General features: G+C 42.4%; 1 protein-coding gene across 1 annotated transcript in view; it reads right to left on the reverse strand.

Moving 5' to 3' along the window:
• Window positions 1–3,586: 3,586 nt before the first annotated feature.
• Window positions 3,587–18,900, reverse strand: part of FSHR (follicle stimulating hormone receptor) — a 163,010-nt gene continuing 147,696 nt past the window's right edge. The window contains exons 9-10 of the mRNA XM_059134768.1: window positions 10,141–10,326; window positions 3,587–6,161 (exon numbers count right to left, since the gene is read on the reverse strand). Of these exons, the coding sequence (XP_058990751.1) occupies window positions 4,937–6,161; window positions 10,141–10,326 (1,411 nt within the window). The 3' untranslated portion in view covers window positions 3,587–4,936. The remainder of the gene's footprint in view (window positions 6,162–10,140; window positions 10,327–18,900) is intronic.

The raw sequence follows: 18,900 nt of genomic DNA on the forward strand, positions 1-18,900 counted from the left end.
TAAAATTTAGAGATTTAGTACTTTTTTTTTTTTTTTTTTTTTTTTTGAAGCCTATCTATCCAAGAGGAGGGCCCAGGGGCTGTGTGTAATGCAACTGGAGAGAACAGACTATTAGGAAGACCATGGGTCATGAAAAGGGTTTTGGTTTCCCTACCTTTTCTGATGTCTGAAATGAGGAGGCTTTGGAGACCTTCAGAAATACTTTCTTATTGCTCATCCTTTAAACTAGATCCTGGGACTCCAGATATCATGTGTGGAATCATGGGAAGTCTAGAACACGATGATGTATGACCAATGGACTTTTCTATTGGGATCTAAGGTGGAGTCTTTTGTGTGTTTTGATTTGAACACTTTGCAACAAGTTGAAAAGGTTTTAAAGACCAAGATGGGCAAGTACTACCCTAAGAAGATACCGTCTGGGCCTGGCTACCTTCCACTTGCCCCTTTCTTTAATTTGTCGTGCTGTTCTCTTTTCATGCCTCCCCTCTTCCTGTCCTTGTACTTTTTTTTTTTTCCTTCTCTCTCTTCTCTTTGTCCTTTTCATTTTCCATATCTTGCCTCGAATGAACAATTTCTTAGGTAATGTCTGATGCCAGTGGTTGCCTTCAGATCTAAGCAACTTCTAGAGTTGCTTAGCCTATGGGCTATGGGTAGAGAGAGAGAGAGGAGTGAGGGATGAGAAATGTGAGCTTGTAAATGTGTCCTGTGCTTCCTGACCTTAAACTTCCTGGCTTCATCTCCTAGGTCAGGATTTGGGTTAAATCAGTTGTAGGATGAGATTGCCTGCCCACTTTTTCTTCCCCTGAAGGTTCCCTTTCCACCTTGTTGGCAGAAGCTTCCCCTTCCACCAGCTGACAGAACTGCCCTTGGACTACAAAGGTGAAAGGTGGCAAATTTCATTTTTGCTATCTCTTTTGTAGCTGGGGTAGTAATCTAGGATAATAGGAAGAGATGTTTGCTAAGGGTCTTCTGGGAGAAATTTTCTTTCCTTTGAAAAATGAAATAAAGGGAAGGAAAGATCTATCTTTGTCTAGATTTGGTCACGTTTGCATGTGGCATCTGAAATTGGTACAGCTTTGCTACCAAGGGATAATACTGACTGAATACTCTAAGGATGGCAGGGCAAAAACATGGAAAGGTCCTGAATTATTGAGACCACCAAGCTGCCCATCCAAGACTGGATCATCTTAGGGAATTGGCCTTATGGTTTAAGCCACTTTTAGTTGGGATTTCTGCTACTTGAGCTGAAACCATTTAGATGGGAACCAGCAAGCTCAAGCTCATGGTTGGGCTTTATTTTATGCTAAGTTTTAGTTTCTTTAATGTTATATATTAAACAGACAAGACACCCAATATATTTGTCTTTCTCCAATGCTCTTTACTATCCAGAGGGTGGAAAGTTCATTCCTTGATTGTCTTTGTAAACTTTCCTAATAGAAACAAAGTTTCCTAAATAAAAAAATGACTTAGTGAATCCAAAGCTTATGGCCATCACACTAGAGTAAAAAAGTTAGTTTTCGTCATCTTTTTCTCATTTTCTGATGAACGGTATATGATGCTGGACTAAATACGGCAGAGTGTCAATTCTGGTAAGCAATTCTCCAGCACACTGGTGATGGAGGTAAGAGCCTTTCTACTTGTTTTATTTCTCATGCCATGTATTCCTTCCAGAAACAAGGTCTGAGGTTGTCCATGTTTAACATACACTGAGCTCTGTAGTAAAGTATGATCTTGAGTGTCATGCCCTCCCTTCATTTCTGTCCAGTCCCATTTCTGTATGTGGCAAGATAAAAATTGTATTAATCTGGGTACCTACTTCATCATTTCATTCTTCTCAGTAAAAGCTTCTGGATTTACTAATTTACTCTCTGTTCTGATCCCTGCGAGGAGGATTCTAATTGTCTGACTGCTTCTCAGGCAGTGAAAGAGAATCTGTAGCAAAGGTGGAGGGGAGGTGGGTGATAGGAGGGGCTGGCCAGGATGGGAACTGAAGGAATTCATGGTAGGTAAAAGTTTGAGGAGAGAGCCATGGGAGCAGGTCCAGGTTGAAGTCTGAGAGTGGCAGAGAGTGGCTGCCAGTCAGCCAGTTTGCACAAGGATGGCCAAATGCATTATTGACAGCTAGTGTTCATTCTGAGACATTAGTACTTAGGCTGTGACAGTTAATATCTTCAGTATCACCTCTTGAATCATGAGTACTTGATAAATCTCTGGGACATATAGGGTCCTCTATGGTGTTAGAGATTTGAAATACAAGTTTTATAAAAACAACTTGGAATAACATTTTAATTTCTTTTTGGAGATTTTATATATATATATAATCTGAGTTACTAATCTAGGACTGAAGCATCACTCCAGGAGGCTAGCCTCAAGTGTTGCTGCTATAATTATTTTTTTTTAATGGGAAAAGAGTGATTGGTACACTGGACTCCAACTGTTTTTACTCAAATACAGGAAATGGAGGAAATGCTTTTCCCTTAAGACTTAAGAGTTTAGAAGCACTAAATTTAGCTCCCTATAAATATGTTTGCTTTTTTGAGAAAAATTTTCTTTCTTACCAGGAAGCGTTGGAGTGATAGGACGATGGAACAAAAGTCTTATGAGTGTCTCTGGTTGTGTATTTATCTTTAAGCATATTCTTGCCTCTCAGAACCATTATCTGTTAAGCCAGTTTGTCATCCACAGCTATGCTGTGAAATAATTAATATTGTATCCTATTTTTAATTTAGCTTCTACTTGCTTTTGAGTCCAAATTCAGAAGCATAGTCTCTTTGGACAAAAACAAGGAAGAAGTATGACTGCAGATAGAACTGGGACAGGTCCGTAGTGTGGCAAACTGGTATGGGGACCAGGGAGGAAAATGCTAAATGAAAAATATTTTATTTTCATATAGCACTAGACTACTGTTCTCCAACAGAAATGTAACATGAGCCACAAACATGACCCACATAGGTAATTTTAAATGTTATAGTAACTCCACTAAAAAAATGCAAAAAGAAGTAGATGAAATTAATTTTAAATACATTTATCTCAATGTGTCTAAAACATTGTTTTAGTAGGTAGTATCAAAAATTACTGAGTTGCATCCCTCTTTTTATTTTTTTTTGCACTAACTATTTGAAATCAAGTGTGCCTTTTGCACTTACAGCATGTCTCAATACAGGCTACCCATATTTTCGGTGCTCAGTAGCCACATGTCGTCAGTGGTTACTGGACTGAATAAAATAGGTCTAGATTATTTCTAAAGATAATCATTCTGTTTTTTATGTGATGCTCATAACAGATCTAAATGGTGCCAGGGCACATAGGCAGAGATGATTGCTTTTTCTTTTAGATGTATAAGGACTTCTTGTTAATGCATTTGGGACCAAGCTAAGAAATGTTTGCCATAGAGCAAGAGGAGGAAGGATTGCCTTTAACAAGGAAATAGGATACTCTGAGAGGAGACTCAAAACTTTGTGAGGTGGTCATGGCACAGTACTTTATGAAGATTTATGGTTGGTATTTATGATCCAGATTATCCAGATGGTATCTTTTATGAAAATAGATACAGGAAGTATAATTATATATCAGGAACAATATGGTATAATGGAATGAGTTCTAGATTAAGGGTTAGGAGAACTGGGCACTAGTCCAGGCATTGGTCTCCGTGGAAAGAAGTAAACTAAAATTTACCAATCCTGTTAGTACCCATTTTCTTACCCAATTCTTATAATGAGACCAATAGGTAGGAATTAAAACCAATGCCAGTTAATAAAGGAAGAAACAGAGCCTAGAGAGGTAATGTCCTGCTTTATCCTGGTTTATTATAGACTTAGGATAAAATCTCTGTTCTAATTCCAAAGCTGCTATATTCTTAACATTATAACCTATATGCATGCCATATAGTAGGTTCTATCTTTTACGAATTGGGGTTCATCTAAAGAAGCAGAACAAGGCATGCATGCATGTGTGCAGTAAATATTTGTTACAGGGACTTGGCTAATGCAATTTTGAATATTGGTTAAGCATTCTCTATAAGGATGTCATCTCTACATGTGATGCTAGAGCTTAAGTCCAGAGGGGAGGCAGGGATAAAGGTAAGATGGCAAACGTGCTGGAAGATAGAGCATGAGCTGAACCCCATGAGGTCAAACTGAACCCTATTTCCATCTTGTTGACTCCCCCCTTATTCATAAAAAGTTTTGTGGAAGCTGGGGTTCTTCATCGTGGATTGAAGCACATATACCTGGCTCAGGGGTCCGAGAACCTAAAGGAGGATCCAGGGGAAGGTGGAGAACTTGCACGTCCGGTAGCTGCTTTGTAGCAGTGAGCTATATCAGCTGATCAGCCAGTGGCTGGAGCTTCCCTTGATTTCTTTTCCCAAGAACCTTCCCTGTGGTGCACCCTGATGGGAAACACATAAGGGAATTCTGGGTAGTGACGTTCAGCCTATTCAAGTTGACACATAACAAAGCCATCACATAGGTACTCAATGAATATTTGTCAAACGAGTGAATGAATATTGTGCTGCTTCCCTTGGAAGTTATTTGGAGACCACAACACCTAATCCTGGTTCTGCCTCTGACATGCCAAGCCATTTGGAACAGTTCACTTAAGCCTTTGAGTCTTGGTTTACTTGTCTATAAAACTCCAAGAGTAATTCCTGTTTTGCCCATTTAATAAAACTTTTATAGGGATCTGTAAAAGTTGAGATCTGAACGAAAGCACTGTGAACATTGTAAAGGATAAAACAAATGTAGTATTATTTTAATTATGAATGTTGTTACTACTTGAGCTTCCTAATTGATCATATGGAGTAATAGTTCCTAAGCAATCCACCTTCTAACTGTGCTAGGAAGATTAGACTGGAGTATGCAGAAGTACTGTCAGCTATGCCATATCAAAGGTGAGACTTGAGTTATCACTCAACACTAAGATATTTGCTCATAATATTTTAGTTCTGGGCTAAGTGGCTTCGAGGGCCAAGCATGTAATTGGTAACCTTGAGACCTGGAGGATAGTGGCCACTTCTCAGGTGGGAGTTGTGGGCAGTGGATAAAGTTTCTGTCCTGTAAGTCTGGGCTTGAGTTTCATAGCAGCCAAACTTGCTCAGCAAAATGAAGAAATCCCTGCGGAAGTTCTTAGTGAAGATGGCATAGAGGAAGGGGTTGGCGCAGGAGTTGATGGGGTAGAACAGGACCAGGAGGATCTTTGACTTGGACACCGTGATGAGGGGCACCTTGAGGGAGGCAGAGATGGCAAAGAAGGAGATGGGTGCCATGCAGAGGAAGTCCGTGAAGATGAGCATGGCCATGCGTTTGGCGATCTTGGTGTCACTAGAGGAGGACACGATGTTGGGGTTTCTCACTGTGAAGTAGATGTGAGCATAGCAGCCACAGATGACCACAAAGGCCAGGACATTGAGCACAAGGAGAGACATAACATAGAGCTGTGACATGGGGCTGTCAATATCCATAGGCAGGCAGATGCTCACCTTCATGTAGCTGCTGATGCCAAAGATGGGAAAGAGAGCAACTGTAAAGGCAAAGATCCAGCCTAGCAGCATGACACCGGCAGCATGGCGGAGCTGCACTTTGCATTCTAGCTGCATGGCGTGGGTGATGGTGTGCCATCTTTCCAGTGTTATGGCTGTCAGAGTGTAGACCGAGAGCTCACTGGCAAAGACTGTGAAAAAGCCAGCAGCATCACAGCCTGCTCCTGTCTGCCAGTCAATGGCATAGTTGTGGTACTGGCTTTTGGTGTAGATATCAACTGAGGCTATGAGCAGCAAGTAGATTCCAATGCAGAGATCGGCAAAGGCCAGGTTGCACATAAGGAACCGGGGGACTGTGAGTTTGTACTGGCTGGTGATCAGGATCATCAGCACTATGGTGTTCCCTGTGATGGCCAGGATGCTAATAAACCATATCAGGACTCTGAGAATATCATACCCCATGATATCTTCACATGGATTGAATGCATCTGGCTTAGGGGAACAAGTCACATCAACCACTTCCTTGCATAAGTCATAGTCAAATTCACTGTACATCATGTCAAATCCTTTGGTGTAACTGGATTCCTCATCTTCTGCCAAAGAGACTCTCTGACCCCTAGCCTGAGTCATATCCTCGACTTCTTGCCTTAAAATAGATTTGTTGCAAATTGGGTGAAGCTCAGAGCTAGAAAAATACAAAAAGAACAGGATCAACATCTTGCGTCCAGAATGGCAAATACATCACTGTTTTTGCACAGGGTAGAAATGATGGGGTTTCTTTCTGTTTTTATTCCCCCCCCTTCTCACAGTCTGTCTGCCCTTGAGTCTAAGCACAAGGGTTAATGGTGCTTACTGTAAATGAACAGAGCAACTCATGTGTATATTCCTAGAGTTGGATGGCTCACTGGGGAAGCCATCTAGCCACAACCTGAATGTGGGAGGAAGGCGCCCGGGACTAGCTAAGATTTGCTGTTAAGTGCGAATAATTTACAGACCTAATATCTACTCCACCCTTTGCCTTCCCCCTTTCTATTTAGCTATCTGTTAATATGCCTGAGTAGGATATAAAGCTATTCCTCTACTCTCTACTCTTGTTGCTGGAAGATATGGACTGTTTCCTGACTGAAATGAGAACTTAGTTGCTTCTTTTATCTACTTAAAGCAGAGAAGTGCAGTCTGTGGTCCATTCCCAACCAACACCCCTCCCTGGCTCTCTGCTACTCAGGCTAGTGGGAGGTCTGTGATTTGCCTGAAATGTTATGGAGGCTAAATTATTCTCTATTGACTCACGTTCCAGGAGCCACAGTAGTCTTCAGGTATATATCCGTCTGCAAGGTAAACCAGACTCTCTCATATTAAATAGTTACCTACTAACTGCTGAGAGAGCAAATATAGGTTGCAAGTGGGTTGGGATGGTGCTAACTCATTCTAAGATTATAATTTATTCCCTGGGGAACTGGCTCTTCTTGGGCTCACATTTTTGTATTGCTTTTTCCTTTCAGCCCAAACATACAAGAGGCCTAGTCAACAAAATAGAGGTACTTGCAGAAGGGATTTGAATGAAAACCAGAGGATAAACATCCTATCTATGTGTGAATAGTGCAGGTAGAGATGGGGTAATCTGTTTTGAAGCAAAGACTTAAGGAAAGGCGATGTTTTACACTGGGTCTGTTTTTGGATGGGAAAAAAAAATTTCACAAGACCCTCTATACTTCCTCCCACTTTCCCTCCCTGAGAAGCAAATTCACAACAATGTTAAGTGACTTCATTGCTCTCAAACCCTAACATAATCTCATACACGTAGGGAAGTAGGTATTAAGCCCTTGAAAGAGTCCCCTATAAGGAGAGAGTAGCTGGGGGAGTGGAGGTTTCATCAGAGATCTTCGAGAAAGGTGAGGCAAAGCTCAGATGGGTATAGGGAGGACAAAAGCAGCACTACGGTCCTTCACCTACCTTGTGACTCCTAAACCCTGTCATCGGATTAGCACCAGCCCAATTCTAAGAACGGAAAGTAAGCTGGTACCTACAGATGACAATTCCATTTATTGAAACAGATCTGACTTAACCACCTAGAGACAGTCTTCACTTCCTGGGGCTTATGTTGGCTTCTGTGAAGATTCTTACTGTTGATAATGCTACTAACATATTTTAAATATTGATGCTTCCCTTTCCTGAAACAGAAATGACTCAACCACCCGAGTATAGAAAAGGTAAACAATGTATGTCTCTTGGAAAAGGATAGAAACAAAAATAGAAATGAGGGAAAGTAGTCCTGCCTTTGCAGTATCTTAGCAAATAATAAACATCATAAAGAGTTGGGAATTCAGTTTAAGGTCATCTTAAAAAATGGTGTTCTTGGACCTTGATAAATCATTGAACGGGCTCTTGGGAAGTGTATAGCAGAGTGGCCCAGAGTCTGAGCTTTGGAAACAAAGCAGAGGGTTTGGGCAGTTTGGTTGTGGTTGGTCAGGTTATTTACTATCCTGAGCCTCTGTTTCTGCCTCTGTGAGGAGGGAATAAAAATATTATTGCCTTTGCGAGAATTACGAGATAAAGTTACAACGAATCACAGAGCTGGGTGGTGAGAACGTAGCCAGTATGAGCAATACCAAGACAAATGACTGCGGTGAATTCCTGAGTTCATGTTGGGGTCCAGGCCCTGTGTGAGGATTTAGATGTCTATGCCACAGTGTATCAGTTTAAAATCTAGTTGTGAAGAAAAGGCCTAAATAAAACTAACATCAGTAAATGAACAAAGTAACATTGCCAGCTGAGTGCAAAACTCTGACAAAGGGCTACCTGGTTCAAGGACAGATCAGGTGTGCAGTTAACAAGGTCTTTCAGGAGGGATATTGGCCAAAACCTCACAGTCACAAGGGCCTGACATATCTTGGGCACTGTTGCCAAATGAGGATTGGAAGGACAATTGTATCATACAGTTTTAAACTTGAATATCATTACTAAACCATACCTACTATGGTATACAATGAAATGACACCATTAAAGAAAAAAAAAAAGCCCTACAGTTACCTTATGAATAGCATACTTATTTTATTTTGTGTTTGTGAGTAAGTGTGTTGAATACAGAGACTAAACGCCCACTGCAATTTTTGTTACTCTGTTTTGGCACCTCTTATTAGGAGAGGGGTAGGGCTCTCCTTTCCTGTACCAGACAGGCGCTGTTATAAATTGTAGTAGGGACCTAGAAAGGGTGAGAGCCAGGGAGTCCCTTGGTGGTGTAAGAGACCTGGAGATTGCTGGCTGGGAGGAACCCTGAAGCTGCGTGTATGCTGCCTGGGGGTGGCAAGACCAACAGAGGCTGAGCAGCAGTTAGGTAACCTATTCTGGGGTGTGTTAGCACTGAAGAGTCTCACAGTGATCTTGACATCCTTGAGAGTTCTCCTGAAGGGTGTTGAGTTCCAGGGTTTTCTTAGTGAATTGGTATCTTTCTTGCCCCGGGCCGGAATAACTCTTGTCTGGAATATAGAAGAGGCAAACCTTGTGCCTCAGCCCAAGCCCTTACACATTCTAGTCAGCAGGAAGAAGTTCCCTGACCCTTGTGTTTCTGTGTGAGGAGTGTCTGATTCTGGATAGTTCCTCCCTGAGGCATGGTATTTCTGAGAAGTTGTCCCTTTTCTTCAAATCCTTCAAATGGGTGAGTGTGGACTCCTAGTCACTTGGAAAACATTTTAGATAGATACCCTCTATTGTTTTGTTTTTACCTTATCTTGCTTTTGAGCAGGGATTAAGTCTACCCGGACAGGTGAAAGTCTGTTAAAGGTTGAACAGTAAAGGAGACTGTACCATGTGGTGCAATGATGACACAGGAAAACTCTGTGACAAGGCATCATCTGAGTGTGAGTGTGTGGCATGGGTTGTGTCAGTGAGCTCGGGGAGGATGTGAGCTTTGAGAACTCCTGATATCCAGTAAATTCTATCTGCAATGGATCCTTTCAATGTCTGGAACCTTTGTGTGCCATCTCCAAAATATTCCCTTTCCACTTTGTCTAGATCCTCTGTATGATTACCTCATCTTTTTTAACCAGTTGCCTCCCAGTTTTTGTCTCTGTCTGGATTACCCTCTTTTTCTGGGCTTCTTCAAATTTGGCCAGCCTTGAAAGCCGAAGTGAACAGATGTCCCAATCTTTGTTCTCCCTGTGAGGTGCTAATCTCCAAAGATGGACTGGGGCTTCTTAGAGGGGTTGCGATGTATTGTGCATGTATGCATCAGTTTCTGGTATGGCATTTAGGCTTCTCCCCTCCAAAGTTGACTTGGGTGGTTCCTGGGACATGTGCAGGTGGCAGAGTGTGGGACTAGAACAATAAATCCATATTGGTACTAAGGAAAGAGGGAATAAATAAATATTCATTAAGCATCAGCTATGAGTCAGGTGCTATGTTTGGAGTTTTTCATGTTGCCTCATTTAATACTTGGAAGGTGATCTACCATTGTGGGAAGCCCTCTGTTGTGAGCCCATTTTGAAGAAAATTAGAAACCCTTCACAGTACTGAAGCTTTGATCTAGAATATGTCTAAGGGCTTTTGCTGGGGAGGTCTCTGCAAGTGGATTCTCTTCATGCTCAAGATACATAGAAGTTGTGGACCAAGTTCCGCATCGGAGAAATGCCAGAGTGGGGCTCAAGGATGGACATGGGAAAACTTACATTTGATGTCTCCAGTTTGCAAAAGCGCAGCAGTGGCTAGGGTAGGTGAGGCTGGCCTCCATGAGTGCAACAAACGTATCCAGACTGGGGAGCTTTTTCAAGTTGTATGTTGATCTGGCCCGCAGCTTCTTAAGATTTTCTAAGCCGTAGCTGGGCAGGGAATGGATCCTGGTTCTTGAAATATCTCTAGAAGGATAAAATGTAAACCTAACATGATTATTACGGGCCTCTCTGATTAATTAACAGGCCTCTCTGATTCCCAGATATACTCACATCCTGCCTGACCTGGGGCTTAACTTCCGCCATCTCCCGTCCTACAGTCTGTCTTGAAATGGACTCTGCGTATTAATGGAGACCTGAGGGATTGAAGGCATTTCCTTCCCACCGTAAAGTCAGCTACAAAAATATTTGTGATGAGCTAGGGGTGGAATCTGCGGCCAAATTTCAGAAAAGGTCAAGAAAAAAACAAACAAACCATACTATAGGGGCAGTAAATGTACCCTCAGCACGATGTGCAAGTGGTGACAGAGTAGTAAGTATGAGCACAGCCAGACTAGCTTGTATAAGTGCCCCACCCTTCTACCTATTAGCTCTGTGACCTTGGTAAAGTCATGTAATTTCTCCTCAGCCATACAATAGGAATGATAACAATCCTAGCTAACTCAGAGGGTTGTTGGGACAATTAGATGAGTTAAAAGTACACAAGAAACTTCTGGCCAGAAGAGAGCCCTTAATGACTGATGGCTATTCTTTAAACATCTCTGTCTGACTGTGTCTCTCTCTCTGCCCGTGTCTCTGCCTCGAGTACACGGTTGTTCTTGCTTTGTAGGCGTCTCTGGGCAAATCAGCAGGGATCTCTGGAACCTGACCAACACCAACTGAACTCAGATCCAAACCCTCTGCTTTGTTTCCAAAATAAAATATTTTGCTAAATAAAAAACAAAACCAAACAACAACAACAAACCCCACAAAGCCCTGGATGTGATGTGTGGGTCATTTGCCTGGTGTCTCTAACATCTGTTCTGTGCGCTTCTCTCTGCTCTGCTTTGTACTTCAGAAGGGATGGCCTCTGCAGGTTCCATTTCCCAGATAGCCTCCACTTTGGAGGGTTCAGCAAATGAAACTGGTGGGAGATTGGAGGCTAAGAGGAGGGGTAAAAGTTAAGGCATTTCTCATCTATCCTTTATCTCAAGCAACAGTTCCTTTATGATTTCAACCGTCATTAGATCTGCTGAGGGTCCAGCTTCTACTCACTTGCTCAAGTCCTACCTTTAGTAGTAGTGGTTACCTATCAATACCAATGCCTAGACTGCTTCTCCTCTGCTTGATATTAGGCAGGTTGTATGTTCGAGAGCTATTGATTACATTATTTAACACCTATGTATATTTCACTTAGTCCCTTCCTTTTTAGTGCTGACAAATTTGGTAAACTTGGCATCTGTCATTCAGGTACTTCTGTGTGCTTACTGGTTTATTTATTTATTTTATCATTATCATCATCATCATCATTATTATTATTATTTTGTTCTATCACTGCTGAGAGAAGTGCATTAAAATCTCCAACTATAATTTTGGATTTGTATACTACTACTTTTAGTTTTGTCAGTTTTTGCTTTATATATTTATGGAAATGTTTTAGGTACGTACAATTTAGGAATTTTAGATATTCCTGGTGACTTGCTTGGTATCTGGTAATATTTGTCTCCTAATGCTTTGGATGTTTCTTCTTCCCTGGTTCCTCCCCAACTGCCAGCTGTTAGAGTACCCCTGGGCTCAGAGCCTAGACTTCTTTCCTCTATTTTACACTTAATCTATAGGTTTACTCACCTCATATTACAGCTTAAACACTATTTATATGTTGTTGGATCACTTATACTTATCTCACCTATATGTCTTTTCTCTCCAGAACTGTAGGCTCTTAAATTGGACTGCCTCCTTAAAATCTCTGCTTGGATGTCTGATGGGAAGGCCAAACTTTGGGTATTAAAAATTGAGCTCCTGATTATCCCCCCAAACCTCCACTTGCGGCCTCTCCAATTGTTGAGGCAAAAACTTGAAAGGCATGCTTGGCTCCTCTTTCACACCCCATATGCAAACCCTCCGCAGAACATCTTGGCTTTCCACATATGTCTGGAATGAACCACTTTTCACAACAGTCATTGCTATCACCATAGGGTAAAAGTTCTGGTGTTCCAAGGTGTCTTTCTGGTTATCTCTGAAGTATTAGGATCCTTCAGAGATGAGGTCCCTGGAAACAAGAGTCTGATCCATGAATCTTTGTTCCTGTGGTAAGTCTCAAGTCCCCACTGCTCAGTGATCCAGCTACGCTGGCCTGCTCTCCACTTATACTCCCCATTGTTCTGGAGCTTCTCAACATCCTTCCCTGCCCTAGAAAATCTCTAGTTTCTGTTTTCACACCATTGTTCCACTGACCAGTTCTGCTATTGACATTTGCTCTGGTCTCTGTGTCCAAGTTCTTCTTTCACCTGGCTTTTCTCCCCCCTCAAGTGTGAAAGAAAGCAGACTGCCTATTTTGTATAAAACAGTTCAAGGCTCTATCTGAGGAATAAGATGAAGGTATAAAAAGAAGTCCTTCAGGAACAACTGAAACCAGGGCAATCATTACCTGCCATGAACATTTTTCATATTTTTAAAAGCAAGCAATATAAAACAGGGGACTATTTTTTCTTAGTTATGTTCCCCCCCTTGAGTTCAGAATATATATAAAAAATCACATTAAGTGAAGATTTCTAAAAATAAATTTTTATATTCCATGCAGTGCTATGCTCTTATCTCATATACTGTGGTAGATTAAAGAGGGCTGCAAATTCTTTACACTCTTCCCATGCAGGGTCTACTTGCCCTTTCCTTGAGTTCAGGCTGCACTGTGATGCCTTTGGACTATAATAGAGCATGATGAAAGTGTTGCTTTACCAGCTCTGGACCTTAGCTTTCAGAGAACTGACAGCTTCTATATTGGTCTCACAAAGCCCTAAGCTGCCATGGAAGAACTCTGAAAGCCCCGAGACCGCCATGCTAGGAAAAATCCAAGCTGTGTGTAGAGGTCCTGGAGGATGAGATGCTGTGTGTGTGTGTGTGTGTGTGTGTGTATGTGTGTGTATAGGAAGGGTGGGGGAGAGAGAGAGAGGAGAAAGAGGGAGAAGTAGTGCTCACTACATGAGTCACAGGAGTGAAAGGACCACTTGCACATAGACCACCCCAGCCACCTGAGCTGATATCACATGGATCAGAGACAAGCCACCCACGTTTCTGAAACACACGATTATGAGCAAAATGGAATGATTGTTTTGAGCTGCTAAGTTTTAGGATAGTCTTTATGCCCATAATAGAGATCCCAGACTCCCACTGAAGTCTCTGTGATTCTGTCATCTCCATCATTTTTAATAGTTGTAGAGGTATTTTTCCTTGAAAGCCATTAAGAGTGCAATAACATTATATTCTGTATATTTTATGCCTTTCTCATCACTTACTAGCTTTTGTTTTATATACTAGCTCCTTGTATTTGCATTTTTATCTCTTCTTGATGGTGGAGCACCCTTTGCATTCTCAGCAGTGCCTTTCACATAGTAAGCCCCCAGAAAATTGTTGATTTGTTTGAAGAGAGTCTGGGGAGTGACACTGAACAAGGATATGGGAGATGAAGAACTAGGTCACCCCGGTCAACTGTGATGTGCCCTGACTTCTGACAGTTTCAAAGGATCTCCCACCTTGTGTTATCTCTTCTATTGTTTCATACTGCTGGACTTTTCCTGTGTCTTTGCTCAGATTTCAGATGCTCTGAGAGCTGGGATTATTTACAAACTTTGGTGTTATACGTTGTATTGAGCACAGGGCGGGGCTCATGAAATCTACTCAGTAGATAGTCCTCTGATGAGCAGAGATGGTTCATTATTGGCATCAGAGTACATATAGATGAGAAGCTGGAACAAGTCTCCCAGGAGAGCTAAAGGGAGAAGACTGCAAGGCAGACTGAGAGAGGAAATCTGGATTTCAAGGTTGATCAGCAAAATGGTGCTTCTGCAGCAGGCAACTCTATGTAACTGAGAGTATCAAAGGCACCAAGGAAGGGAGCAACCTGTGCAAAGTTTACAAGCAAATAGACGTGTATGAGAGAAGCAGCAGAGTAATGTGTTGGGTGGCTTGATCTAAATACAGTTCAGTGCCTGAGAAGCACTCACGCACTGAGAACTTTGAGACTGAGACTGAGAAGCTTTGGTGCTTCTGCCTTCTCAGTGTTCTGGAGCTAGCTTGTATCGCAGATTGCTCCTATCACAGCTACAAAATACGTAAGCTGTTGTCTTTAGCACTAGGTGGCTTTGCTGCTCTGAGGCCAAGGCATCTTGTCAGAGTCCTGGGATCCAGATCTTCTGCTGGTGGATGTTGAAAGGAGGGAGTGGTTTGTAGGAGAGGGATGTAGAGTCACTTTCATGTCAGTAAAGCTGTCTTTGACAAGGTGATTCCAGGGTGATAGGGAAATACGTCTTTGTAGAAGGGTTGACTTAGAGCTTGCTGGATACTTGCTGGAGTGAGTAAACATGGGACCTATCAAGACTTCCAAGTTTTGGACAGGCCGAAAAATGTTTCTGTTATCTCCATGGATTAAGAAAAATCGTAGAAATTTATATCAGCAGGGACAAAGATAAGTGGATATTGTTGAGTGTGGTTTGAGAATGAACTACAAATATTCCCACTTTTGCTCCCTGTTCCCCTAAAACTCTTTCTCTTTTCCCTGGCTACGATCTTTCTTCAAGGACTGGAAGTCTAATGTTCGATTGCAGTTTCTCTGTAAAAGCACTTTCCATGCTTAGGACACAAACGTCCAGTGGGGGGCTGGAATGGGGTGGGAGGGGTAACAAAGTAAGACCTTGTCAGGTACTCATATCTTCATGAAAGTGGATTATTAGGACTATTGGCTGAAAGTGGGCTTGGAGAGAGGTCCAGAGCACAAAGCATAGCGAATGAGGGGTTTTCAGAATGGTTATTCTGACCAAGGATTTTTTGAGGAATAAATAAATGAGATTAGATCTTTGAACCTGGAGAGCCAGGTAGATGAGCCCAGAATTTATAATGAGCAGACTAACAACTCACTGAAAGCTGTGTTTTTGTAGGATGAGTCTATAGAACCCTGAGCCTGGCACATAGTAGGTGCCTGTAAATCCATGTTGAGTGCATTGGAAGGAAAAAGGATTGAAGGTAGGAAGCAAATGGAGTGACTGTTGCAGGAAGTGAGGAATAAGCGCTCTTCCTCACATGCTGTCACTTCATCTGTTAAAGTCACTGTATCACATGACAAAGATTTATTGGGCATCTGCTCTGTTACTATAGCCTCCTGAGGAAAATTTCTGCAGAGCATATTGTTCTGGGCAATGACGTTTGTCCCTCGACCAGAATGAGATACTTTAGGGCAGACACTGTTTATTTCTAAATCTCTACATCCCTTACACCAGAACAGTACTGATGCACAGTAGGTGCTCAGTCAACATGTACTAAATGTAGGACATGCATGAGCCAGTGTGCTCAGGGAATGGCTGAGAAGGTTTATCACAGATGCGGTTCCTCGGGCTGGTGGGCTGGACATACAGGGAGGGCTAGTCGTGGGCTGCTGTTTTTAATCCTTGTCTTTCAGGCTGGTCTAATGACTGCAGTCTTTCTTTTTTTAAGATGTCACTTGGTTAACATTTCAGCACATGCTGTATTTGGCAGTGACTGGTTTGGAGAATTTAAATCCTGAAAAGTACTAACAGGAGACATAATGGGATGATGGCTGGCACTGAAGAGATTTAGTAATCCTAAATTGTTTCAACATTGTTAGGATTCCTGTTTTTGAGACACAAAGCGAAAAGGGAGATAGCTGTCAGTAATAAGGCACCGAGTCAGGAGAGGCAGGAGTTAAATTGCACTCTGTGCCCCATTTAATAAAGTGTGTTATAGCCAGTGCCACAAATTTGATTTGAACAATTTCTATTTTTCCAGCAAAGATGTTATTACAGGTCAATCATTTCCATAAGTGAGAGCACATTTCTGGTGTATACTACACTGACAGATGGCTAGAAGACCTCTCTTTCATGATCCCAGGCGGAATAAAAAGGCAATTTACTATCTATAGGACTGTGGGTACACTGGTAATGGAAGAGAATCATTCTTATACAAATAACTCAGTGTTTGAATCTGAACTATCAAATGAATCTGAGCTATAGCCAAATCAATTTGATAAACCATCAGAATATGATTGTACTAGCTCCAGCCTACAAAGGCAATGCATTAAATTTTCCCCATAGGAAACAGTTTCCCAAGGAAACAGCAATTGCTTGATTGCTTAACACACACAAACACACCCCAAAACTTGAGTGACTTTAGAATATCAGGTGAGAACTGAGCTGGCCACTGATGTTCAAGGCCAAGACTCTGGAGGGGAAAACGAAGATGCTAGCCTTCTCCTTTGAAACTCAGAGGCACATGCATGTATGCTCCTGACTTTCTCCACATCTGTTTCTTTTTGCAGTGGAACATCTCACTCTTGCATCCTTTGGTATTCAGAGATTCTGTTTTTCACTCATCTAAAATTTTTTGCCTTCATTAAAGGAGTTACCATTGGTTGGGCACCTTTCACTTCACTCTCTTGGAATCCTCTGCATGCAAGTACTGGGGACAAAGGGCTGAGCTTGTTGGAGAGGAAGATTCTCCCTAGTTAGCTTGTGGAGGAGCTACCCTGGAGACCGGAGGAAGCTTCCCAGTTTTCAGACTTGGTTCTAGTGCAGTGATCCTAGGTGAACTTTCTGGACCAGCAACAGCAGCTTTATCTATGCAAATTATTAGAGATGGAGCTTCTCAGGCCCATTCCTGACCTGATAAGTATGACTCTGGGGGGTAGGGATCCACATTCCAGGGTTTTATAAGCATGACTGGTGATTGTGATGCATAATCAAGCTTGGAACCACTCCCAGCTGAGCTGCTCGTAGCTGAGCTCTTCTCTGGAATGGACTTCTGACTTAGCCATGATTTGCCTCCATCAGTCAGCATCATGTGATTGTTGAGGAGGGGGACTATCCCCTTGCCTTAATTCAGTACAACTTTGAAGGGCCATCTTAATTTCACAACTCCCATGGGATTAGCTGGGGCTTCTGTTGCAAATGCATTGCAGTTTAACTTTCTTTTTAGCCTGATTCTATTCCCAGCAGGTACTTCTCACATACTCCAGTAGCATTCCCCAGTCAACCTCCTGCATGCAAACATCCATATAACAGGCTTATTTGGGGGAATGGGAATCTGCACCAATGCACAGTCAAAGTGCTAGCCCGAGCATCTACTGTGCAAAGCAGTCTTCACAGTCTGCCTTCTTCCTACTCATCAACCCATAGCACCTGGGGTGGGCTCCTTCTCTGCACACACCCCAGCAAGGAGATCTCAGGTCAGGGTCTGGCTGAGGTTGGCACATCAGGTTGTAGGAGTAAGAGATAGAATAGGCCATAGAATCCTAGCTGAGCAAACAGACTGGAAGGACATCTACAGACTAACCCGAAAGCCCCAGAAAGAAGGGAGGCTCATGTTGAGGTGATCAATCCTCTTGGCCCTCGGGAGAGGAGAAGGAGACTAGCAATCACAGGCTGGGCTTTTGGCCAGGCTCTTGCACATATATCCTCATGCATTGTAATGAAAAGATGTGGGAATGTATTACCACCCTCTACCCTTTTAAGTCATGGTAAGTGCTTCATAATTCCTTTGGATTTTCTGTAAATGTTATTCACTTTATTCTGGCCAGATCTGTTCCTGTGGTAAAAGGGTTGAAAAATGCACCCGTAACTTGAGGACCCTGTGAGCTGCTTGTGATGGTGACCTCCCTCTTCCTGCTGGCATACGTGGCAGGACCAGCTGAGGGAGTCATGTCCGTGTTCTCCATTAGATGCTCAGATGAGCATGTGGTGCCATGCCTCAGCCTGGGACCTGCCTATGCTCCTGTAGGAGATGTGCTTCTGTGCTGTGTGTCCTTATCATTTACTGGTGTACTTAGGCTGGGAGTCTGGGGCTTACAATTATCCCCCCCGCCCATCTTTTAGTTCGCAGACAACTGTATAACATTAAGATGTTTGATTAGACATATTTATGTGCTTTAGACAACATGATATAGTGGGAATCCGTGGAATTTAAGGCAGAAGACCCATTCTTGGTCCAAGCTCTGCTACTTACAGTGGCAGTCTGATGTCCATCAGGTCCCTTTAAAATTCTGATTTTGGGTTCCTGGATAATGAGCTAGTTGAGGATCTAGTCCAACTCACATGTTCTTGGTTGCAGAGTGCGTTAAGGAGCTATGCTTTAATAGTATACTCAGTACAAGTAACAAAGGGAAAGGTGTCCCCTCACAGACGACGTTTTGCCATAACAGACAGAGGTGCCTTTTTAGGAACATTCAAAATCCTTAGGACTCTCAGGTAAGGGAAACAGACAAACTGCTCTTGTGGTCAGAGACATGAACAGCTCTGTCTCGAAGTCTGTTTGTCTAAGTCCTTGGTATATTAGAGCATATGGACCATATGCCTGGCACTCTCTATTATGCATGGGAACTACCTGGTTCTTCGTAGCGCACATCATGAGCTGTTGTATTAATGTGTATATTTAGTAATTGTCTGACTGTCTTAGGAGAATACATTCTGTGAGAAGACCAAGGCTTAGGGAGGTGAAGGAATGGTCTTAAGGTAGTCTGCTCTGGCTTCTCTGCTTTAATCATGCTGACACTTCCTTCTA

This window comes from Mustela lutreola, chromosome 9, assembly GCF_030435805.1.
Source record: "Mustela lutreola isolate mMusLut2 chromosome 9, mMusLut2.pri, whole genome shotgun sequence".
NCBI classification, from domain to species: domain Eukaryota; kingdom Metazoa; phylum Chordata; class Mammalia; order Carnivora; family Mustelidae; genus Mustela; species Mustela lutreola.